The sequence below is a fragment of the Alligator sinensis genome, unplaced genomic scaffold, assembly GCF_000455745.1.
Source record: "Alligator sinensis unplaced genomic scaffold, ASM45574v1 scaffold559_2, whole genome shotgun sequence".
NCBI lineage: Eukaryota > Metazoa > Chordata > Crocodylia > Alligatoridae > Alligator > Alligator sinensis.
This window is the reverse complement of record NW_005842046.1, coordinates 2,492,824-2,517,620: the sequence shown is the minus strand read 5'-3', so window position 1 is coordinate 2,517,620 and position 24,797 is coordinate 2,492,824. Positions and strand designations below refer to the sequence as shown.

The 24,797-nt window shown below is 42.4% G+C and overlaps 1 protein-coding gene across 3 annotated transcripts in view; it reads right to left on the bottom strand.

The window, feature by feature from the left end:
- HABP2 (hyaluronan binding protein 2) overlaps positions 1 to 3,076 on the bottom strand; it is a 38,665-nt gene extending 35,589 nt beyond the window's left edge. For all 3 annotated transcript variants that reach the window (XM_025203173.1, XM_025203172.1, XM_025203174.1), the window contains exon 1: positions 2,945 to 3,076. In XM_025203173.1, the coding sequence (XP_025058958.1) occupies positions 2,945 to 3,013 (69 nt within the window). In that variant the 5' untranslated portion in view covers positions 3,014 to 3,076. The remainder of the gene's footprint in view (positions 1 to 2,944) is intronic.
- Between the last annotated feature and the right edge of the window lie 21,721 nt (positions 3,077 to 24,797).

Below are 24,797 nucleotides of genomic sequence, written 5' to 3'. Positions count from 1 at the left end.
ACCGTAGTATTGATCCCCGTAGCACGTTGTCAAATGCATGTGTGGATCAAGCGTGCTGTATCCATTGCGGTTGGTGGACGGATAGTCCTAATGATACATCAATTAATAAAAACCCTATTGTGTTGTGCCAAATCACTGATCATAAATTCACCAGTCGGGTCAAAAACGCTTCCTTGACTCCATTCAAAAAAAAAAATGATCACGCTCTCCACAGGTATCTTTATATAGTTCTCCCAGAGGACTCAATTTAAAGGTGTCAACATCTAGAATTTCGGAATGAATTGCAACAAACATGAAATTGTGCAAATTATTAAAAGCAGAAGGAAAAATCGAAAACCTTTCATAAGAAAATCTACACGATCAAAGTGCTTGGAGGAACAGAAGTGCTTTTTAACAGTTACTTTTAACTACTCTTTGGGCATGTCTACACATTGCCCTATGGTGACATTGTTATTGTGCCGTGCTTTAGTACTTCCTTTTGGAAGTACTGTACTAAAGCACGGCTCAGTAACCACCCATACTGTGCCATATGCCCGGTGCATGGTTAACTGCCCATACTGCACTGAATGCACAGTTATTTTTAGCAGCTACTTCAGCATAGCGGCATGCTATATTGGGGGAGCGTGCTGCTACGGCACAGTAGCTGCTGGACATGAGTAGACACCCATGTATGCTATGTATGATGATGTAGCGTCATGTGTCGATGTGCCCTTTGCTTCCAAGTCATTATTTCATTTTCTCTAAGGACAGAGTGAATAGATCTGAAAGAGTTTTGATACACCAGGGATTTGGTGCTCCCTAGCCATGTTGAATATATTGTTATTAATCTTTTCCTCCTGATGTTGGAGATGTAAAATTTTGGGGTTTGTTAACAGAGAGGAACTTTGTCTTAGTAACTCTGGAGCTCTCTGGCGGGTGGTTCACTCTTGGTACCAAAGCTGAATACCTTATTTATGAGAAATAAACAGACCTTTTGCCCACAATTATCCCCATTGAAATCAATGCAATCATTTGCCTGGTAAAATGCTCCTACATCTCAAGATATCAGCATCTAATCCTAATGTACCACATTTATCTATGATGCTTTCTGGTTGATATTCACTCCTTTGCTGAAGACCCTCACAAGCCTGATACCTCACTTAAAAACCGAGTCCCTTTTTGGATGCCACTTCATTGCACAAACTATCTGACCAGGGGTGGATTTGGCTGTTTTTGTGTAAGCCTGCAGAACAGCCAAGTTCAGACATCCCACTGGCCCATAATTGAGTACTTAAGTTCTTTCCATAACAGCAGTCCCTGAGAAACCACCTCATCCTTCCTAAGGCACCCAGCAACACTCCTGGACTGCAGAAGGAGGACTTCTTTTTGAACCCCAGCCGATGATCGGCTTACTCTGTGAAGCATCCAGATTGAGAGCCCTGCCTTCTCATTGTCACCAGTTTAGTGCTGGTTGCTATTTTGACTTCTTATGGTTTGACCAAGAATGAAGTCAACAAAGTCAAAAAGAACAGACCCTAATACCTTATATATGGAAAACAAAACAACACTAAAAAAAACAACCCTTGCTAAACTCTTTGCCTTACTAAATCACATGGGAGGTGGTTTCATAAGATTATGCAAAGTCAATAAGGTTTTGCCTTTTTTTGTTGCAAACATCCACTCTTTCATTTCCCGTGGCCTTAGATGGCATTGCGGGACTCTTTTTTACAAAAGCACTGAACTGGCTGCCTTTGTATTTATCTCCTTAAATAAAATGACTAAACAGGACTTTTTAATTTATCCTTTTATGGAAACTGTCTCTTCCCCATAAAGTCTGAGATGTATCACTAGTCATATGGGATGTTTAGCTAAGTCATGAACATGTGTGTATCCCATGACACTGTACTAACACCGCAATTTCAAAACCCACTAATCTTCACCAGAATTAGCTTAAACAAAGTCCAACGTTTTGTTTAACAATACACAGACACCACCAAACACCCATGCAACCCTGCATGTTTCATGACCCTTTCCCCAAAAACCCTCTGAAATGATGAAGGTTTCCAGCTACAAGGACCACATATCATGATTTGTATGGTTTTTGTATTATTGGGACCTGAGACTTGCAGGTTTCTGAGCAACATCTGATTAAATACATGGCACAGAACCCCTATTGTATGGATTATTATTATATGAATAATAATAATAATAAAGGAGGAGTCAATACTAGATCAATTGGATCTAGTTGTTCTGGATTGTCGGGTATGAGGGCAAACTAAAGCTGATTTTGAACATGTCTTTATTGAGCAGAATACGCAGTAATATATACATGCTTTCCTAGTGAAAACCATGGTATGGATGATGCACAGAAGAACATGGACCACAAAGTTGACAGCCTGAAGAGGGTAGTATCCTTATTTATTAATTATGCAGCATGCGGGCCTGTGGGAACCTCAGGTGCTGTGCAAACACAGAATAAAGTTGGTATCTGCCTTCTAAGACCTACAGTCTAAGATAACAGGTAGATACAGACAGGCTGGGGGACAAGGGACTACAAGGAAACAAGGCAAAACTGTTTAACCATTGTCAAATATTTACTGCATTTTGTAACAGATTTTCACCAGTGGGAGATCTGACCCACAGTGTTTGTTAGACATGATGACACCCACCTGCTTCTTTACTGTCTCTCCAGACATAGTCTGACACTGCTCCATCTTTCAACTTACATTCTTATTACATTTTTCTTCTCTGTCCTCTTGTCCCGGGAGACTCGCCTACATGAGATGCCATCTCAGTAATGCTTGAGGGTTTCACATTTTTAGATCCACAGTATTCCAGTGGATTTGTATTTAGACTAACCAGTACTTTTAGTCCCTGACACACAGCTAATCTTTGTAAGCAATAGGTAACAGTTCTGCAAATAACTGAACGTGGCTATAGAGGCAAAGAGCTGAAGTATACTTACACAGAAAGGTGCATTCCCCAGCAAAATGATCACAGGAAAAAACAGAAAGGACACAACACCGTTAACCATCCTTACACTCCCAATGTTTTCCTCAAATGAGTTTTCACTTGTTGTCTATGTCCCCACCTCCCCCCAGTCAATCTATAATGGTTAAAAAGTGAGTTATCCAATGCAAATAATTAACTATGCCTCCAATATTGCTTAATAGTTAATGCTTGGTCAACAGACTATCTTGTTTGAAAAATTGCTACCTCTGAATCCTGACCAGCTGATCCTGACTGGACAACTGGCAAACATGTCAAAACAGTGACTCACAGGCTGCATCGACACATGTGCTTTACTGTGTAGTGGACTGTAAAGCATCACCATCTACACATGCATTGATATTAAGATGCAGTAAACTAAGTAACTCCACCATAAGATAGTCGGGGACAGTACTATCTTACAGGGCGTGTCTACACATGCCAATTTAAGGTGCATTAGCTATTTTTAAGGCACATTAAGGGCACAGGTCCACACATAGGTAATGCGCCTTAAAAATGCGATTTTAGGCTATTCGTGTCTAAATTCGTGCCTAAATTTAGGTGTGAATAGCTAAAGCGCCTTAACACGTGTGTAGATGTGCTAAGGCTCATTAAAGCTGTGTATGTTGACTGATTTGGGACTAACAAAAGCTGGAATTATGATGTTATGGTCATGGCTAGAAGTCCCTTCTGAGATTATGGCTCCCATTAAGCTGTGAATTGTAAAGACATATAAGAAGATAGTCCCTACCACAAAGAGCTTATGGCAGTGATTCTCAACCAGGGTGCCTTGAGATACTTTCAAGGGTGCCGCTACAATGTTAGTAGGTAGGTGTGCAACCAGGACTCACAAGATAGGAACCTGTACTGTTAAAACACTCTGATCTGTCGCTTTTCTCAGGCTTTTGCAACAGAATTATTGCTCAATACAGGGAAAAAAGAAAATATTGAATAGACGCTCATTAGGTCAGCATCCGTCCTCTGGTCACTTATTAAAGGCTATCATAATGTATATGCACAGAAGGCTGAATTAAAGCTTTGCAAGCAACCTTAATTCTGGCATTGCTTAACATACAAGCATTTGACTGTGCAACCCAAATATATAAACATCGTTTGTTTGTGTGTACAAATGCTTACACATGCATACAGAATTTAGAAATAATATACATACTGAATTATTATATATAATAATAACATAAAATTCAATATGTCTATTTATACAACGTATAAAATGCAATATACGTCGAAATATTATACAACCAATATATATATAATACTTAGACACAAACAGGAATATGCAGGTGTGTTTGCATGTTGGTGGCCACATACAGAAGTTGAAGAGAATTCAAGATTCTTTAACTAGTTAGAAAGACAGCAAGATAAAAGGAACTGGATAATGGATGGCTTTATGTAACGTGTCCTTGAGTAAGCTGATTTGCACTGAATTTTAATAGGGACCTGATTCATCAAATCTCAAACAGAATTAACGTATGGACTGGATCCTAATAACATCATGCTTTATATCCATGAAAGATAAATTAAAGGATAGAAAACTGCTATTGACAAACATTGATTATATGTTCTTTGATGGACTTTGAAGTTGTGCCAGATGCATCCTGTCAGCCTCCAAAGTTTTCTTTTAAATCTCATTGCATAAGGCTTTTACTTTTTAATTATTTTTTCCCGCAGCCTCTTTGATCAGCAAAAATGTAGATCATATTTGGGTGATGCTATTTCCTATGCATTTTATTTAGATGTGTTCTTGTGCATAGCTTGGGTTGCATAAAAAGGGTTGGATGGTACATAGCAATTTAAGACCCTTCGAAAGAATTTGAGAGCTATATCAGAATAGGAGTCAGTGGTATAAATCTGTTGCAAATAAGGCAGATCTCATTAGGAAGAGTATCATACATAAAATAGAGAAAGTAATAATTCCACTTAGCTCTAGGAGGACTTCAACTGGAGTACTTTCAGCTGTAGGCACCACACTTCATGAATGATGTAGACAGATTAGAGAGAGTTTGGAGGAGAACAACAAACATGGTAAGAGGTTTAGCAAACTTGGCCTACAAGGAAGGGATAAAAGAACTGCGAATATTTAGGTTCAAAACCCACCCCGCCCAGAAAGGGAGACGTGATAAAGCCTTTGACTATGTAAAAAGGTCTTGTAAAAAGGATGATTAATTGTTCTCTCACCCCTGAAGGTAAGATAAAACAAAGTTGTCTTAATTTGCAAGGAAGAGAGGTGAGATGTTAGGGGGAAAATTTTGACGATAAGGATCATTCAGCACAGGGACAGGGTACCTAGGGAGGCTGCAAAATTCCTGCCATGGGAAGTTTTTAAGAACAGATTCAACAAATAACAGTCAGAGGCTGGCCCTTTTAGTGGTCCCTACCAGCCCACATGCCTGCTAGTACACTTGTTATTTGGAACCAGCTATGGTTTCATGTCCCTGCCATCAGCCTGGTCACATGCTTGTGTGAGTGCTCCAGGGGTGGGCAAAATACAGCCCACGGGCTGGGTCCCATCCACCAACTGATTGGATTTGGCTCGTGGGAGGGTGCCTGCCAAGTGAATGGATTCAGCCTGCAGGCAGGAGTTGGCTCCAGCTGCCGGGTGGTGTCAGGCAGCAGGAGCTGCTTTCAGCAGGCTGGGTGCTCTTTTTCTCTGGGCCAGGGCTGCCACTAGCACAGAAATAGAAGCGTGAACCTGCCCACAGCTGTAGCATGCCTCCCTACCCCTCGAGTCCGGACCTGGTAGCTGTTAGCCACGTGCACAGCTGCCCAAATGCAGCCGGCAGCTTCTCGATCTGTGATCTGGGCACCTGGGGTTGGGGGGTGGCAGGATGTGCTACAGCTGCAGGCAGCTTCAGGCATCTGCACTGGTCATGGCCCACAGCTGTAGTGTGCCCTCTGCCTCCCTCCTCCCCGCTTGCCTGAAGCCCTGACCAAGAAGCTAACAGCCACGTTTGGGCGCCTGTGGACATGGCTGTTAGCTGCCGGGTCCAGCCTTGGGTGTGCTAAAGCCGTGGGTGGGTTCAGGCATCCACACTGGTCACACTCCCAGAAGAGAGGGATGGAGGCGGAAGTGGGGAGAGAGAGGGAGAGGGACAGGTGTGGCCCTCGATAGGTCACCAAAACTCATGAAGTGGTTCGCCAACCCAAATAATTTCCCATCCCTGGAGTAATCCCTTCCTCTGTCCTTTTCCTTGCAGCAGAAACTCTGGGTCACCATAAAGGACAAGGCTGAAAGCTGGTTTTTTGTTCTGCAAGATCATTTTTGGGATTTTTTTGTTTGTTTGTTTGCAAATAGGTATTTCCACTGAAAAAATGGAAAATATGTCACCAGCTCTGGACACCAGCAAAGAGCTGCCAGGTGACAGAGAGCATTTAACATCCTCCGTGGCTGCTGATGCTTCTCCGTGCCCCAGGATAAGTTAGCTATGCATTGATCAAGAGCACCGTGCCAGTGTAGGCAGGGTTTAGGCAGGAGACTCATCACTACTACGTCAAAAGTGTTATCCAAAGCCCTTGCACCGCTTTAATTGTCAATGCAGAAAAAAGAATAAGCATCATGGTACCGCAAGTATTGGGTAATAGCCACTCCCTGAATATTTGAATGCTATTAAATAGTAATATCCCCACCCACAGCTTTTAAAGAAACAGATTCAAATGAGAGTCCTCTTAGAAGCTGTGCTTTTTTGAAGACTGTAACGCAGGAAGCCTACACCGCGTGCGACATTTATTCCAATCCACATTCAGTTTAAGTTAGAAGATCCTGGGAGATGGAGATGGACACTGAAGTATAGTATCACAGCTTTTATAAGTGAGTTTCTCAGCTGTGCCCTCATGTGCATGGAATGGGCACCCCCTTGCTTTGGCAGCCAAATTCTGAGGGGAAAAAAAGCGACTGTGATGTGAATATATACCGTGAAAAGGGAAATAAAGTCACTAAAATAAAATTTTAAAAATGCCTGGAAAACTTGACTTTCTAAAAGCAATCAACCTAATTCACCATCAGTAATCCAGAGGAGCAACTCTGTGCACGACGGACCAAGTTTTGAGCCTTTCCACTGTCCCATTGTCAGCGAATATGAATGTGGCTCCTCACAAAGGTAGCAGTTCACAGGGTCAGCGCCTATATCCTGTCTCACCAGGCCCTTTTCTTCATTAGCCTAATAATGCAAAAGCCCTGTGCATGATTCTTTTTTCCTATACTTATCTCTATTAAAAATTATCTGGTTGAATGCTAGCATCTAAAATAGGAAAGCAGGTGCATCAGGCTCCATTCGGAAGCACCAAAACTTAAGGGGAGTACTGACAACCCACTTTTAATACCAAATCCTGGGGTTTTTGGTTTTTTTCGTGACCTTCATCCTGGAACTGAGGGTCAGCATGATGCCTAGACATCACTAGCAGCAAAACTGAAAGTGCTGTAGTTATATTCTGTTTAATAATTGACCCTCGTGGCAAATTCCCATTGATGTTTTGGGTTCTTGAGCTCGGGTCGAGAGCGCAGTACAGCAGCTGAATGCCATTGGGCAGTGGAATTGAACGTTTTATTGGACTCTACTCTTAACCCAACAGGATAATTTAGGAGTAATTCCTCAAAGGTTTTATTCCAGCCTAAACCTAGCGCAAGTGAGAGAAGAACCAAGCCCAAGTAATTAAGGACAGAGGAACTTCCATACTAGATCAGACCAGTGGTTCACATCGGCCTCAGACAGGAGCTTATAGAAAATTCTTCAGAAGGTGCAAAACACTCGGCTATTATTAGGGATGGAAAAACCTGCTAACGTTCCTTCCTCACTCCCATCAGATTGGCTGATGCCCCAAGCGTGAGAGGTTTACATCCTTTCCAAAACTCTGGGGTGCTTTTAAATCTTTGCCATAACAACTCTGGATATTCTTGTTACTCGTATAACTCTCCAGTCCCATTTCATCCTCTTACAGCTTCCTGCTAAAAGCATTAGGATGATAAAACTGCTATTGAAGGACATTGGTTCCCCCACTCTTTGCTTAAAGCTAAGAAACAGTCATCAAAAGCTACTGCAGCACGTTTAGGAGCTATTAAAAATAGACAAAGTACCAATATTTTAGGGAATAATGTGACTGCCCAGCTCCAAACCAGCTTTTGATTGGTATTGCTTCAACTTTAAGTTAAGATAAAAATAGCAAGGGCCAAATTCTGCTCAGCTGGACTAAAACTGTTGCAGTCTTATGCAGCGAAAGGAGAGCTGTTGCAGGTGTAACTTCTGGTTGCCAAAGCCTTGCTACATAAAACCTGCGCTAATGATTCCTTTCAAGACAAGAGATCATTTCCTTTGACTTAAACTCTGCTGTAAGGCCTCATCATTCAAATAAGTCATTATTGACTATATGCATGTGCTTCTTTCTTGTGACCATCCTCACAGAGGGTAAGCAGCAGGTACCCATTTAGGGTCACCAAGTTTTTTTCCTGTCTCCCACAGCAGGTTAGGGCAGCCTGAGAGCTACTCAAACACAAACCTGCTGGCAATGGCATTCACAGAGTCATGGGGAGATGCTGGTACCCATTGCACGACTATCACTCTCTTTCTCTATCTTTGTCTCCTGCCTAGGAGGATATGGGGAGGGTGTTGTAGGAGCAAGCTTGGCCAATTGGTACAGGCCTACTGCAGAAAGATCTCTAGAGAGGACTTGCGGACAGTTATTGACCTCGATCTGTGCAAAAGGAGTGGAGGGAGGCGGAGAATCTGCCCCTAACCATGAATGTGAGCAACTCTTTGTTGCAAGTGCCATCCAGCGTGCAATTGCTTTAAAAGCTATACAAAATTTGCTGTCCCACAAAGACAGGAACTAATGATAGCAGATTAAAAGACATAGATTCACAAAAATCAAAGCTGCTGTACCGAGAGGAGACAGGGAACACGGTACTGAATACACAAGAGAAAACTTTGCATTCCTCTTGGCTTGGCATCCTAGAAGTAGCTTAAAGTGAGAGGCAAAATCAGGCAAACAGGCGCTTTCTAGCCCAGTTGCTATTTTCCTCAAATTAGTGCCATGATGGATTTATTCTATTGACTCACAGACTTACAACTGATCAGCTTTGGAGCAAGTAAGATCAGAATCAGACTCATTAGGCTCGGTGGGGATGACATGACTGACAATTAGCTGAAGAGCCTAGCTTTGTGCTACCTTGCCTATCGCTCATAGTAGCATTACGGTAGAAAAAAGGGGTTTCGTATGAGGTTGCTGTTCCAGGCAACATGCAAGAACCGAGTACGAGATACTCCTCAACCTGACACGCTAGCAATTTATTTAATGTGGAAAAGGGAAGAGGAAAAGCAGTCCGAAGGAGACAAAGTTGCCTTGCACCAAGTCGCACTGGGACCGTGGGATTGCTGAATGCCAGTGCAGTGCCCTAACCTGGAAGTATTTTATCCCAGATTGCATGCCAGGGCCCAGTCCTGCAGAACCGTCACATTGCAGTGCGTGCAATGCCTCAGGGGAGTCTGCCTTTGAAGCTCCAGACACCAGCTGGATTTTTTTGTTGCTACTTTTAACATCCCTGTCTCTGTTTTCCTCACAGTGTGATCTGGGTGGCACCACTCCTGTCACTTCTTTACTTTTCGTAATCTTTCAACAAGCTGAATATAATAAACACGATGGCAACTTTTTATTCTATCGAAGGAGCTAAGGCATAATGAAGCCTGAATTTCATGAAATGATATATGCAGCCAGAGGTTGGCATGAACCAGGGAATGATCTGCTTAAAAAACCCTCTAAAATACTTGACAAAAATAATGTAATTCTTTGGCTATGTTGTGCTCTCTGTTCGTTACTAAGTCATCCTTTGCAATAAAGGAAGTTTTGTATTTAGTAGGATGGGGAATCTGCCATCCACTTTCAAGAAGTGAATCAATCACGCAGGCCTAATACACATCAGCTTATCATGCCAAGAGGTATTGCTGGGATACCAGTCATTATAGCGCTTCATCATTGGCGGTCATTGGCCTTGGGAGACCATGGACACTGTGCCTTTGGTGGGTGCTGGGTACCACCACAGCTTCTTGAGTGGCGGAGGAGTCTGATGCATGACAAGCAGACCCTCTGGCAAGTTGTACATACAAACTCGCTTGAGGTCGTGCTGGCACGCCGAGTACATTTTGTCTTGCCTGCCTCTGACACCTCTTCTCTATTTCATCATTGACCCTCTCCATCTTGAAGTGATGTAGGCCCTCCTCCACTCTCAGTGGTCTGAAGCGATTGATTCCCAGTATTGGCCATCATTGCACAAATCGTGAAGGTTTTTCTTGCAGACGTCAACAAAATGGAGTTTGGACCATGCAAGTTGAGGTTTGCCAGTGGCCAGCTCATCGTAGAGTATGTCCTTGGGGATTCAGCCATCACTCATATGATTCATATATCCTAACCAGCAGAGGCATCCCTGTCTCATGAACATACTGGGTATCCTGGCCCATTCCAGAACAGTGAAGTTACAGATTTTGTCACACCATGTTATGCTCAGGATACGGTATGTGATGTAAGGGTTTATAACAAGGGCGAAACCAGGTATGTTCATCAATGGCCTCTGCACCTACATGGAGATCCATTATGGGTCAGCCACATAGAACAAGTAACAGGATTGGGAACTCTGTTCTTTTCTTCAATTGTGACAATCTGGTCCCAAGAACATTTTCTGAGTTTTTTGCTAAGCATGAAGCTAGAAATGCAAAGTACTGGGGTCTCTGAAGACTTTTTTGGTCAAAAGAATTTCAGTTTTCAGTAAAAAAAATTATTTGGAAAACTGAAAACATTTGCTACCTTTTGGGGTATTTTTTCCCCTAGTTTCCGATCTTCCAATTCAAAACTGTACATTTTCATCAAAGCAAAATTGTCCCATAAAAATATCTACTTTTGATGAAAAGGCATTCTTCAGCCAGCTCCGATAAAGTGTTTTCTATTAGTGAACTTGTGGGCCTTACTGCAGAACAGAGAAATAGATGGATCGGCTAGTAGTGCAATGCTGGACTACAACCTTTAATTAATGTTCTACACAAAACTTGTTTGATTTGAAACTTTTACATGTTCTTACATTATTTCCCCCCTCTGTGTTTGCTTAGGTTAACACTGGTGGTTTGTATGAATTATATAAATAATTGGGGCTTCTTTAGAAAGGTAAGGTAACCATGCCATTAAATGAATTATTTAAACGAATAAACTAACGGGTGCACATTCTGACTCAATCACAACTGTATGCATGTGATAATTCCTTTATACTTCTACCGACATTAACTGGATGAATTACTGGACCATGGACTACTTGTTTGAGTTAGAGTTAATAATATCAAACAATTGTATTTTTTTACCCAGTTCTTTCTCAGGCAAAGCTCCAAGAGAAAAACTTCAGAAAAGACTTCCAGTGTCAGGTAAATAATAATTATAATAATAAAAAACATTACAGAGAATTATCCATTGGAATGGGTAGAAAAGAAGGCAGAATTGAAGCCCCAGCCCTCCCCTACCATGTCTCTCAGAGGGTCTAACACATGGAAGTGCTGAAATATATAATAGCCCAAGCGCTTCTGTCATGTTTACCTTGGCTTCATCTCCAACTTGCCTGGCCTGGTGCATTGAGCAAGGCCCGTTTTGTTGAGCTCAGGGTGTCAATTCTTTCTGCTCCCAGATTCCTGTGGTTATAGTTCTTTTTTTGATCCATGACGTTAACGGTTCTCTTTGTCCCTAGATTTTCATTGTTCAAAAGGATTTTTCTTTTCAATTCTTTGGAATCCAGTCCAGTTCTCAGTCCATTTTTTAAATACTTGGAAAAACCAAATGAACAATTTTTAAAATGCTTCTCACCTCGTAATACTAGCAGCACAGCATAGTTTGATTTTTTTCTCATTTAGTAGCAACCACAAGCAAAGCAGCTTATGGCTTTTTATGAAATTGTCCAGGATCAGGAAAGCTTTCCATTGAATTACATATTTGTAAGAAGGCTAAATATGAGTTCCAGGTAGATAACCACAGAATTAACACACAGTAAATTAGTCACAGGAATTGTGAGAGCATCTGAAGGGAGTGAGATGTTTGGCTACCATCAGCTATCCCTGCATTCCTTTGAAAATGTCATCTCCTGTATCCTCCCTTCTTCATGCGCTGCCCCCATATTCTTGCTTGTCTCCCCCAAGTCTCCTTTAAGCGCATCTCTCTTAGTGTAGGTCTCACTTTCCTCCTCTGTATAGATTCATAGATACTAGGGTTGGAAGGGACCTCAAAAGATCATCAAGTCTGAACCCCTGACCTAGGCAGGAAAGAGCGCTGGGGTCAGATGATCCCAGCCAGATGCCTATACAGCCTTCTCTTAAAGACCCCCAAGGTAGGGGAGAGTCCCACCTCCCTTGGAAGCCCGTTCCAAATTCTAGCTATCCTCACTGTGAAGAAGTTCCTCCTGATGTCCAGCCTAAATCTGCTCTCTGCCAGTTTGTGACCATTGTTCCTTGTTGCCCCAAGAGGCGCCCTGGTGAACACAGCATCTCTGATTCCTTGCTGTCCCCCCGCAATGAATTTTTAGGTGACCACAAGATTGCCTCTCAGCCTTCTCTTGCTGAGGGTGAAGAGATCCAGGTCCCTCAGTCTTTCTTCATAGGGCTTGACCTATAAACCCTTAACCATACAAGTGGCTCTCCTTTGGACCTCTCGAGGCTATCCACGTCCTTCTTAAAGTAGGGCACCCAAAACTGGACACAGTAGTCCAACTGCGGTCTGACCAGTCCCTCATAGAGGAGAAGTATCACCTCCCTGGACTTGTTTGTCATGTACCTGCTGATGCATGATAAAGTGCAGTTAGTCTTGTTGATCACTTCATCACACTGATGACTAATGTTCATCTTGGAGTCTACTATGACTACAAGATCGCTTTCTGCTTCTGTGCTGCTGAGAGGGTCATTCTCCAGCCAGTATGTGAGTTAGATATTTTTACAGCCTAGGTGCAGCACTCTGCATTTGTCCTTGTTGAACTGGATCCTATTGTGTTCTGCCCACTTTTCCAACCTGTCCAGGTCTGCCTGCAATCGTTCCCTACCCTCTGGTGTCTTCACTTCACCCCACAACTTAGTATCATCCCACAAAGTTGGACAGAGTACACTTTACGCCTACATCCAGATCACTGATAAAGACATTGAAGAATACAGGTCCAAGGACTGAGCCCGCTACCCACATCCTTCCAGCTCAACACCGACCCATCCACCACCACTCTCTGGGTGTGACTCCCAAGCCAATTTGCCACCCACCTGACCATGTAATCATCTACATCACAGCCTCTTAATTTATTTATGAGAATGGGGTGAGATACTGTATCAAAGGCCTTCCTAAAATCTAAGTAAGAAACATCCACTAGGGGTGTGGAGAGCGGGTCCTATTTGATTTGGATTCAGATTCAGCCTGAATCAGGGACAGTGATTCGATTAATTGATTCAGATTACTGTCTCTGATTTGATTTGGCCTTAACTGAATCTGAAGATTCGATGCTGATTCAGAGAATCAGCAAATCAGAGATAGACACAGCTTTAAAAGTTTTTTCTACTTACCTTGAGTTAGCAGGTGAGGTTCTTGATCGCTGCAATGCTGGGGCACCTGGAGCATCCCACAGGAGTGTGGGGAGTGAGGGGGTCCCTCCATATGCTTGACGGTAAACCCAGAAGTGGACTGGAAGTACTTCTGGTCCACTTCCAGGTTTGTTGGGGAGCACCCAGGGGGCTCCCCTATGCCTCCCTGGCTTGGTGATTAGCCACAGGGGGACCCCGGGTGCCCCCCCCCAGACATAGAAGGCACCAGTCACCAAGCCAGGGGGGCATAGGGGGCCCCCCAGTGCACTCCCCAGCAGACCAGGAAGTGGACCGGAAGTACTTCTGATCTACTTTTGTGTCTGCTGCCAAGCATGCTGGGGAGCCCCTGTGCTTCTGTGGGACACTCCATGCACCCCAGCATTGCAGCAATCATAAGCCCCTGCTACCTAGAGGTATATAGAAAAAACATTCAAAGCTATGTCTATGTCCGAATCTCCAAATCTTTCCGAATCTCTACGAATTGATTTGGAGGGTTCCGATTCGATTCGGATTTGGAGGTTCAGCCACCGAATCAAGCTGAATCTCCACCAAATTGAATCAGGGACCAAAGCTTTGCACAGCCCTAACATCCACCTCTACTCCTGTGTCTCCTAGGTGTCATCTATCTTCTTATTACTGTCAGAAGTTTGTCAGCTATACTATCTGGCCGCAGCTATGCTCTTTCTCAGGATTGAAGCACTTCTTTGTCAGAAATAAGCTGTGGAAGCGCGGTGTATTTTGACCAGCATCTCTCTGCTGTCTCATCATTAGCACAGCTTTCATGCTAGCCAGAATCACTGAACAGCCTGAAACAATAATGGCCAGGGAAACACATTGTGAGAAACAGCATGTGGGATTTATAAAGGAAAATGCATATACTATGACATGCAGGTAGCTTCCCTCAAGTGCCTGCCAACACTAGCCTCCACAAGAGCTCAATTGTCTAATTCAGCAGTTTCCAATCCCTTTTTGTGGCAACCTCATTTCCAGACTTGCACTTCATTTTCAGTTAGCTTGTGACCCCATTTCCAGTCCAACAGTTATAACCAAATTTCTGTGGGGCTGGCAACCCAACTCATTATGCACAGTGACCCCATAGGATTCCTAGCTTGGGAACTGCTGCTCTAACGAGATGGTCAGTGGTCACAGTCAGCTAATGGGACATAGGCAATGTTAAGATTATAGCTAGTTGGGAAATAATTTTCCCCAGGTGGAAACTTTTGAATTCTTTGGTGAAAAGTCAAAATACTTAAACATTTAAGGGTGTGAACTTTTGAAAACAGCATCACAGCACCCCAGGAGAGCTGTAAGTCACATTCCTTATCTTCCCATTCTCATACATGGAATAGCCTTCCTGGCTGAGATATTTCTCACAATGCACCAGAGTCTGCCCCTTGCTGAGCTATCACTATAGGCATAGATTGGGAGGATTTGGAGAGTTTTGCTCCCCTCCCAAACTTGGCAGAGGAAGAGCTGAAGCACTGGCTAGGGATGGATCTAATCCCTGGAGTTGTGGCCTTCATTTAAAGAGCACATAGAGCACTGCAACCCCAGATAGCCCAATGATGAACACCATCCATGCAGCCCCTAATATCTATCTATCTATCTATCTATCTATCTATCTATCTATCTATCTATATTAGGGGCTGCATGGATGGTGTTCATCATTGGGCTATGTGGGGTTGCAGTGCTCTATGTCCTGTTTGATATAGATATATAGCTACATAACTATATATCTATATATATATGTATACACACACACACACACACACACACAAACACATACACACACATATAGATGTATATTATGACTCATGTCAAAAAATGTTTGTAGGATTGGGCCCCCGTTTTGTAACATTTCTCCCTCAAAGGATCATTCAGCGATGCATCTTAGAGTCAGATTCCAGAGAGGGAACTAAAAGAAACATCAATAAAAAGGAACCGCGAGCAAACCAAATATAGAACAGGCCAATATGAATTAAACAACATCCTAGAAATCTTCACACAATAATTGATTTGCTCATTTGTACTTCTTTCTATTCTTTAATCTTTCAGCAGGGTTTCTATCCTCCCCCTTGCTTTTTTAATATTCTCTGTTCATCTGTTGTCTACAATATTGTTTCTGATCTCTCCTATCCCATCAATCATCTATAAAGAGAGACTAGTCCACACGCTCTGGTCTCCAATCCTAATGACTGTAAAGAACTAATCACCTAGACTGAGTGATGCTCATTGTTGTAAGTGTCTCTTTGATTTATTAAACATCTCGGTATAAATTCCTGTATGTTTTTCAAGTTATTTCCTAGAACCTGTATGAAAGGGCTTTGAAATCCTAAAATTGTCTGCTTGGGGGGTTTCGGTTCTTCTAATAAACAGAGTCATGCCATGAAAAATGAGTCTTGATTTAACTAGCGGGACAACTTAATCCCAAATTCAACTCTGATCCTCAGTTTGACCTTTCCCTCAATACTCCTCAACCTTACAGACCCCACACTTCTACTGGCCTTTTAATTCAAAGATAATATGCACAAAACTGAGACCCTTACTCATGTCAGATCACCCATGTGAACCCAGGACTGGAAGGAGCCTTGTGATCCACCAAGTCTAATCCCTGCATTTGAAGGGAACCATTTATCCTGAAAGTTCAAAAATTGTTCCCGGCAACCGCTCAGACCCCACAGTCAGAAAGCACAACCAAATGCACCCCACAAACCTGACACAGGCAAAAAGTAGGTAGGGTAAAGGCACCTGCCATTACATTCTCCTCTGTTCATCTGGCTAAGGGAACTTCCAACTTGGTTATGTGACTTATTAAAAGTTGAATAAAATGAACATGTCATACTTTCTAGAACAATGTATATACTGTAGTTTCCTAAGCATATAACTAATCCTTACACTAGCTATACAGGCCTGATTTGGGTATGTCTTCACTGATCTCCTATATGTTACCAGTATAGATTAGCTTTTCAGTCTAACGTGGAATATGGCCACAAGGCTTTTGGAAAGTCCCATGTGGCACCTATAAGCAGACTGGGGAAATATGGTCTAGATGAAGTTGTTATGAGATGGGTGTAGAGTTGGTGAAAAACTCCACTCAAGAACCTAGAAGGACATTTTATGTGGGGTCTTGTAGGGATCTTCTTGGACCTGATATTATTCAATATTTTTTTCTAGGGACTTTGACATTAGAATAAGAGAGTGCACTTGTGAATCTGTGGATGACACCAAGCTGGAAGCAGTTGCAAGCACTTAGGAGGACAAGGTTAGAATTCAAAATGATCTTGATAAACTGGGGAAATGGTCTGAAATCAATACAATGAAATTCAGTAAAAACAAGTGCAAAGTACTAACACTTACAAAGGGAAAATCAAACATCCAAGTACAAACTTGGGAATAACTGGGGAGTCAGCAGCACTGCAGAAATGGATCCACTGGACCAAACACTGAATGCTATTAAAAATATGATGCTCTCGCAAAAAAGTCAAATATCATTCTGGGCTCTATATAAACAGGAGTTTCCTATGGAAACTACTACATAGGAAGTAACTATCCTGCTCTACTTATTACTTTAAGAAAGATGTGAACCAATGAGACAGAGTACACTGCAGAGCAATAAAAATACTGGAGTTAGAAAACATAATTTAGAAGAAAAGTTTTAAAGAACTCAGGTGTGTTTAGTTTGGAAATGAGATGACTGCGGAGGAGGCAGGAGCAACAGTCTTCCCATATGTAGACAGTCTTTATAAAGAAGATGGTGATGAACATCCAGTAAGGATCAAATGAGGCAACCATCTTAATGTACAGAAAGAAAAAATAATCAGCACTAGAAAAAACGACCAAGGAAAGCTGTTCAGTTCTTACCATGGCAGGTTTTAAAGAACAGGTTAGACAGTTGTTTGGACATCTTTGCTAACCCTGATAGTCTGACCTGTCTCAGAGCAGGGGACTGGATGAGATGATCTTTTGAACTCCCTTTCAGGCAACTATTTCTGTGTCTTGGTGAGGTTCCCAACTCCACCTTTATTAGCATTTGAGCACTTAAATCCCTAAGACTGCTTTGAAAATTTAAGCTTAAATCCTCAGAAAATTCTTGGGAAATTCATCAGTCTTTGAGATCATACCAGTTACTTCCAAGTTACTGGCTGTGCTTTACTATAGGTTTGTTTCAAACAGGGGTTTTGACTATCAAATGTGTACCGATTCTATATTCCCTTTTCTTGCTCAATTTGTATGGAGTATTGGGTAATCAGCTTAAAATATTCCTTAATATGCATCACACACTTTGCAACAGCAACTGTTACCGGCTGGTGAGGTTTTTGCACGAGATCTTTCTTTCTTAGAATAGTTAACAAAAGCAAAGATAATAATAATTCTAGTATAATAGACACATCAGGACAACTCGTGAATCCAGGTTTAAGAGTTAAGATCACATATCTTTTTAAACACATTTCAGTACTGTGTGGGCAGATGGGGAAAGATGAAGAAGAAAAAAGTGCAATTTATTTGAAGGATTTACCTCATTTTTCTGTTGGCCCTTTTTTCCTGTTTTGTAGATTGTTTGCAAGCAGATTGTTGCAAGCTGAAAATCAGGCTGGATTACATAGCTGTGGTTGGACACTTGGTAGTTGTTTTTGTGTTTTGATTGGATGATGAGGGCTATTCTTATCATTAGGTTTTATCTCCTAATATTCGCATTTTGAAATTTAACATTCATTTTCTGAGAACAGCCCTAAAATTCACGTAACAATCTCCTTTCTGCAAACAGTCCTGTCTCTGAACTTGGTCGCTGGGTTTTTTCACAAAACCCGAAAGGGCTGCAGTCTAAAACTGGTAAAAAAAATTGCAAACATACTAAATAAGAGATGCAGTTGTCTCCGTCCTATTTGTTGAACTTAATTTTTTCCCCAATCAGCTCTAATGCAAACAGACGGACAAAACAAATTCAGATTTGTAGTCAAGCAAATAATCAACGAAAAGCTTTATGAGGCCCATATGTTCTTGACTCAAGCAGACGCACACAAACAGAACATAAAACTGTAAGGTTTCCATTGCATGGTCACATAAAGCCACTACCTCGTCTTGCTGGTCATTACTGTTTATTTTTGGTAGCATTTATTTTAGGCAAGGTGTTTCCTAAATGATCCAAAAATGCAGATATCTTTTCTCTAAGGACAGCCAGACAAATTGACATAGGTTAGGGAACAATAATTGGCAGCTCTTATGCCATTGGACTCAATTTCTAGTAAGTAGGGTGGGTCTTTAAGGGGAACATGGCGGTAGGACCTTGTAATAGATAGAAGAAGACATGCACGCTACGGTGTAAGAAGATGGCAAACAGTATCATCCTAAGTAAGTGCCTACCAAACATCAGCCTAGAAACCCAACATGGACTGATGCATTTGGGTCAGCTTGCTTAATAACCATTTTCCAACCATTTGGGTTGGTCTAATAAAAGATATCAAATTCACCCAAGGAACCTTGTCTGCCTTTGGGTCAGATAGTGTCATTATTGCATATGACAATCTCCTGCTCATGGAGAAACATGTCTTATCAATTCAAGTCCAACTACAGCAGCCTCAGATGGAGAAGGACACTATAATCAACACACGCTGGTAATATAAACATGTCTAAAATAATCTAAAATTATTTTTTTCACATATTAATGCTGCAGCTTTAAGGTAGGAGATCCCCTTTTCTACCAGGGGTAGGAACAAGCCCGGTCTCTCTTTGGAAAGAGGATATTGTCACACTATCCAACGAGGCAAAGGTTGCCAGTTGATGGGTCACAAGATAAAGCCTTTTGAATAAGTATCATTCATACCATACTGCTGATCCAGGGGAGAAAAGCAAAATATTTCTGTGGCTAGTTGGATTTTTTTTTGAAAGATGGCAACTGCTGGAAAGAAGCTCGGTGGCCCAGAATGTCAGTCAGTCCATATCGTGGATAGGAGTGAGGCATTCTAGCCAAAGTGAGGTAGACAAAAATGTAGGATGAACACAATTGTGGCACAGAGATCAAAGGATATACACCTCCTCCCCCCACAGGTTTGTGCACGTACGTACAAATACACGTACTATCGCAAACCTTTAACTGAGCTGAGAAAGGTTCTGTAGCTTTGACGGGAGACAAGATCTCCATCCCAGCAGTTCTAGTGAGATTACTCAGCTGTGAACAGATAACTCAATACAAAGAAGAGGAAGAAAAAGCAAGGAAAAAAGTCGAAGCAGACAATTTCATAGAACCCAAACCAGACAAGACTCTCTCTGATGACCAAGGGAAAAGCTTTGATAAACGGTAGGGCAGCTCCTCAAATTCAGGTCTCTGAAAGTGGGGGTGGAACACTGCAGGAAATAATATGAGAGTCCCTGCTGTGGGAGTCAAGGGAGACAGGGGAAATAGTTCAGGTAATAAAAAAAATGTTAATATTACAAGAGTGGAATGCATCTGAGTATAATTCCAGACTTTTAAGTTCAGTTTTCAAATGATGGAGAAAGAAAGAGACAGCCCACTGCCATTGCGCTGTTTTGTCATATTGGGTCTAAGGTACGGAATAAATCAAAACTTTTTTTGGGGAGAACTTTATACAAAGAAATGCATTAATAATACATGAAAAATGTTCATCACATTGGTGTGCATCAGTGGAAACACTATTTTAAAGAAACTATGAGTAACACATGAAAGAATCAACCTGGGTTTTGCTTCTGATGAGTCAGGAGGAGGGGGAAGAAGGCAAGCATTTCTTTCCATACTAAGCTGAGGGTGTAACTTCCCAGTTGGGAAGAGAAGTCGGGTTCCCAAAACTAGGGTTTGGCTTTACACAGGAAATCAGGAGGCACTGGATCCTGTGAGCCGTCTTATGACACTGCCCTTGAGAGGAGCAGAGAGATTTGATGTATTTTGCTGTGTCTTATTTTTTCTGTATATCACACATCTAGCTTGCTAAAGACTTTGCTATTTGCAAATAGCTTGTAATTTCTGTGTTCAGTCCTGTGCAGAGTGCTGCGGGGGGGAGACACATACACACCCGTAAGTACATGCATTCGTGTGCGCGCGCACACACATGCACAAGGATGTGTGTTACCACACACCTTTTTTCTCCCCTTTTTTGTTTCTTTGGCCCTTTCAATAGCAAAGAAAAGCAGTTCAGAATCAAAGGACACGATTACTATTTATGGAAAAAGCATAACTGCAATCTTCCTCGAAATTTTCTGAATCTATCAGAAATAAGACACGGGGGGGGTGGAAAAGATCAAAGACTACAAATGATCAACCCTGAGATGACATTCATGATTTAGTTCATGGTAACACCCATAAGTCTTCACACAGGACTGAGGGTCTATTGTGCCAGATGCTGCCCAGGCAAATAAAAAGACTTCATTCTTATTCTGAAGATGTTACAGTCTGAATAGACAAGAGAGATCAAAAGGGAGGAGGGAAATGGATGCACCAAATAAGTTATTTGAATGAAGGTGAGTGGAAGACATGAATTTCACCAAGGAAGTCTTTGCTCTCTAGGGGCTAGCACAGCTCCCAGGATATCCCTTCTCCAGCCTGTGTGGTTAGGGGTAAGAAGGGATGGGTAGGGACTAGAGGTACCCACGAGCTCTGGGGCCCCGATGGGGTTCCTCGCTGCTGGTGTTGCATCTGGAAAAATGAGGTGCTTCAGTCAGGCTGCTGTCTCCTCACCACGGCTTGAAAAAACCTAGTCTAATCAAAGAACTTCCCCGGAGCATGTGACACAACTTCATAAGACCTTCTTGATTGTCTAATCTCCTTGGGGGAGAGCTTCAGCCAGGTCTGGGCAGGCATTGGGAGGGCAGCAGAAGAGGAAAGGAGATGCAGGATCTGCTTCCGTTTCAGGAGGAATTTTTAGGGGTCAATAAGTGATGCACGGTGCTTTGTTCTGCTCCATTGCTGCGGCTGTTCTCTTTTTACAGCACGACGATTGTTCTCCCGAACGCTGGGGTTACCCTAGCTCATCACATTAAAGGGGGAGCTGGATCTTAAACTGGCCACAAGGAAGAATTCAGGAAGTGGACAGAAAAAAGGGAGCCCACCCATGCAGCTTGTGGGATTTTTGGAGGGAGAGGTGGCCATGGGATCTGTAGTTTGCAGGATCCAGTGGCTGGCGTGCACCTTAATGTAAGAGGCAGCTCAGCAAACCCCGAGGCTACTGTTGTTCAATGGCTCATTGCTCTAAGTGAGAAGCCTCCACTTCTCTCAACTGTCTTCCTTGGGGTGGGCGAATCGTACATGGATCTATACTTGCCTTACGCCTGTTCTGGTTAGGTGTCCTGAATGGTGGGTGCCCTTTGGGAATCTCTTGTTCTACTCTCAGAGTATGAACATGGCTATAAGGCAAGTGTGGAGTAATCATTACGTTGCTGAGACCTCGCCTGGCAAGTTTCAGATCAGAAACGCCTGGGAATGCAGAGCTTAATAATGAACATGCTGAGAGTCGCCATAATAATTCAAACTATCCATGCCAGTGTCAGCAGGCTCAGCGGGGTCTATCATTACAAAGCCCCCTTTTAAAATGGGTGTACCTCCTATTAGGTAAATTATCTAAACTGTGGCAAAGAATATTCCAAGGTGACAGAAACTGGAACAGCGCAGATGGCTAAAAACGAAAATCAGATAATTGCACATAAATTACTTCTGGGGTCTTTCAAGATCCTTCCATCTCCCGGACTGAAAGGCAGTCATTTGGAATGCAGTAATTAAAATAAAAGCTACAACATATAGAAAACTCAGTCGGACCATCGATATAGTGTACTTGCACAAATTGTGATCCTCCACGACCTGGTTTTTAATAACTAAACTAATTGTCGGTATCCTTAGAAAGCAAACAGAAATGAGAGTTTCAACAGAGAGGCCAAGCTTGAATTTGCAAATGAACGATTTTTGCACCACCCTGATGGGCTGCCTTGGCCTGGGATGGAGCGTATCAGGAAAGTGTAAGAAGTTTACACTACCAAAGCCAATAATGTGTCTGTTTTGTGAATCAGCAAAAGGCTGTATCTACTGCTGATATAAATCAGTGCAGCTTCTCTAAAGACAGCAGAGCTATGCTGATTTAGACCAGTAAATTATCTGGCCCTCTATCCTTTTTTTCTATAAACCTTGCAAATTGTCCATGCTGACAACTTATGTTAAAGGAAAGAAGAACACCAACAGTTGGTGTTGGCAGTGATCACTCATCTAAAGCAACTGTGCTTGAATCCGTGGATATTCGACATACAATTAAATATATGACAAACCCATGAATCTTTCAGCCCCAGCACGTCAAACACAGTTAGTTCCCCTCTTGGCTTTCACCCCCTTCGAAGTGACGGCTGTGCACCACTCCTATTGATATAAATGATCAGACCAAAGATGCAGCTAGGTAAGAGATGCAGCTAGTTAATCCACTACAGGTCTCAAGTCAAGAATTTGCTCTTAGAGGATAGGAACTTATGAAAAGTTTTTAACATTCGAGACTCATCTCTTAGCAAAATTACCTGAACTTAGCGTTCATCAAAACCTTCCTGCTTCAGTGATGAGGGTGTGTGTTCACCTTATGTTAACGGAAAATGTGTTGAAAGTCTGATGGGTGATGTGGAGACTTCTTGAGTGAAGACAAAGTCACCACACTACCCTAGCATCTCTTTCTTCCCCTCTGATCATCACATATGGAGACCAGTCTTTTGGAAAACAACATCAAGGGGCACCCGGAGAACATGTGCTAACAGTTCTTTTGACATTCCTCTACAGTAGGCCAAAAACAATACTGAATCAGCATTGGCATTTATTGGACCATGTAGAGATGCTTTTGTCAGACATGTTTCAAGTTAGAGTATATTTCATTCGATGCCTAACGGGCTTCATGCACGGGATACTCTATAAAGAAGAAAGGTTATTGTTCCCCACTGTTGAGTATAGTTCCTTTTGAGGAGTCTCATTCAAGCTTGAGTGGGATAAATACGAATTTTCTTATGACTCCAAGGTTCCCAGTTAAACTGTAATAGGAAGGCTTACTAACTCCTTCTTTTTTTTTTTTAAACCACCTTTTTTATTTTGCAATTGAGCCACCAGGCTCAAGCCCTTTGCCTGTAAATTACAGCCAGGGACAGGTGAATCCCCAGCTGATAAAAAAGCGATGCATGGCTGCACAAGGAAACAGTCAAATGAATCCTTCGTCGATCTTTGTAAGTGTATGAAGTTTCTGTGCATCTGTATATGTCTACTTATTTCTATGGTTACAACAGCATTGGATGATATCACAGGCATTAATCAACTCAACTTTACAACATCTCTGTTAGCAAGAGAAATATTAATATCCACAATGGTAGATGGGGAACTGATGTGCGGGGACCGGGCTAAGCTCAGACAGGAAGCGTGTAACCGAGCCAGGAATGGAATACAGACGTCCTGAACCTCAATCCAATGGCTTAACTACAATACCACCTGCCTGCTGGCATTACCTACTTGCTTGCAGCCAATGACCTATGTGGAATTTAGCTGAGGGTTTTCCCAGTCAAGTTCCCAGCTGATAAGAAAAAACTATCAGGTTTGGGGTTAGCTGGCACCATCATTAGCAGCATTAACGAGGAGCCAAGGGCTGATATGGTGATCGAAATACCCCATCTCCCAAGGCGGCCGTTTCAGACTGAGCTTGAGATACATTTGTGGGGCAATAAAAGGGAAGCTTGAACCAGTCACTCAGCTTTTTTCCTATTGAGGGTTCAGTCTCCACTTTTTGCCAAAATTTAACTAACTACGGCAACAAAGACGCAGATGTTCACCAAAATCAGAGATTGAAGAATCTATTAGAGAAAGTAAGTTCAGCTCATCTCCATCCAATGTAGCAGTATGCATAAGTGGAAACGTAAAGGTAATATCATGGAACCAGTGTTAAGAAGTAGATCTAAGGGCACATCTACATGCTGCCGTATGGTAATGTTGCAACGGCGAGGTGCTTTCATACTTCCTCTTGGAAGTACTAAAGCATGGCTCAGTATAGGATGTTACCGCACCATGCATGCAGTGCACGGTTAAATTTTGCCCCTATGCCGCCAAGGCGGCATGGTATACTGGGGGAGAGTGCCACTACGGCGGCATAGCTGGCGATCATGCATAAACCCATGTTATTGCTATATTGCTGTAGTGAGCCGTAGGGCAATAGGTAGACATGCACTAAATGGACCTTTCTGACTTCCAGCTGAATAAGTCAACTGTATAGCAACTCAGCTTCATAGGAA